General features: G+C 36.3%; 1 protein-coding gene across 1 annotated transcript; it reads left to right on the top strand.

The window, feature by feature from the left end:
• Positions 1 to 430: 430 nt before the first annotated feature.
• On the top strand, positions 431 to 742 carry LOC111447226. Its single transcript, XM_023086270.1, has one exon. The coding sequence runs from the start codon at positions 431 to 433 to the stop codon at positions 740 to 742; it is 312 nt and encodes a 103-aa protein (XP_022942038.1).
• The last annotated feature ends 247 nt before the right edge of the window (positions 743 to 989 follow it).

The following is a 989-nucleotide window of genomic DNA, read 5'->3' as shown; positions in this document are numbered from 1 at the left end:
CCAATAATATATCATTTTCATATGAAGTTGTTTTATAGTATGCTTTTCCATTAAACGCGCCGCGGTTTAAGCACATCAATCAAGGTTTTGTAATCACATGACTATTGATTAAAAATATTCAATTATTTCTTCATTTTTATTTATTTATTTATAAATAATAATACATAACAAGCCGACACGTGTAGGGCCGTGCATTAAATAATAATTATTTTTTTTTTTTTGGATCGAGGACATGTGAGGGGAAGAGGGCCTACGTATCTCGTCACGTAGTATGGGGAATCAGTCGTCGTGAACAAAATAAATAAATTAATTTAATTTAAAAAAAAAAACCCTATAAATCCCCTTGGTTCATTTCTCATCTACTCTTCTCTCTCACCTCGATTTCAATTTTCAGCTCCAAAACTTGTCGGAAAACATAGCGATAAGATCGATGGGAAACTGCGTCGAAGTTTTGTCTAGGCGGCGTGAAGAAGAAGAGATGACGACGACGGCGACTACGACAATAATGGAGAAAGAAGAAAGGAAAGGGAGAGTGAGGATAAAGGTAGTGTTGACAAAAGAGGAGCTGCAATGGCTAATGGAGCAAGTTCAGGAGCGAGGAGGGAAAGGGTTAGAAGAATTGTTGGGAGAGATCGAGGGACGAAGAAAAAAAGTAAACGAAGATGGTTCGTGGAGACCTTCTTTGGAGAGTATTATGGAAGTTCCCGAAGTTCCCGATCGGATGGACTCACTTTCTTCGTAACAATTTTCTTTTTGACTCCATTAGTTAACAAATATTGCTGTTTATGTAAGGATGATAAAGACAATATTTACAACCTAATTTTGTAATTATAAATTATTAATTTTTGTCTTTATATTTTTATTTTGATTTATTAGGCTGGCTGATCCCATAATTATAAATCAAAAAGCAACCACCGACCTGACCTAATTACGCATATAGTAGACACCTCCCCTCGAACAAAATGCACCTCCCCTTAATCGAGGCTCGA

Source organism: Cucurbita moschata, unplaced genomic scaffold (assembly GCF_002738365.1).
Source record: "Cucurbita moschata cultivar Rifu unplaced genomic scaffold, Cmos_1.0 Cmo_Scf00009, whole genome shotgun sequence".
Lineage (NCBI taxonomy): Eukaryota > Viridiplantae > Streptophyta > Magnoliopsida > Cucurbitales > Cucurbitaceae > Cucurbita > Cucurbita moschata.
This window is presented reverse-complemented; position numbering and strand designations above follow the sequence as displayed.

Excerpts from the sequence above, each read along its gene's own strand:
- LOC111447226 (XM_023086270.1), top strand. The coding sequence starts at position 431 with ATGGGAAACTGCGTCGAAGTTTTGTCTAGGCGGCGTGAAGAAGAAGAG.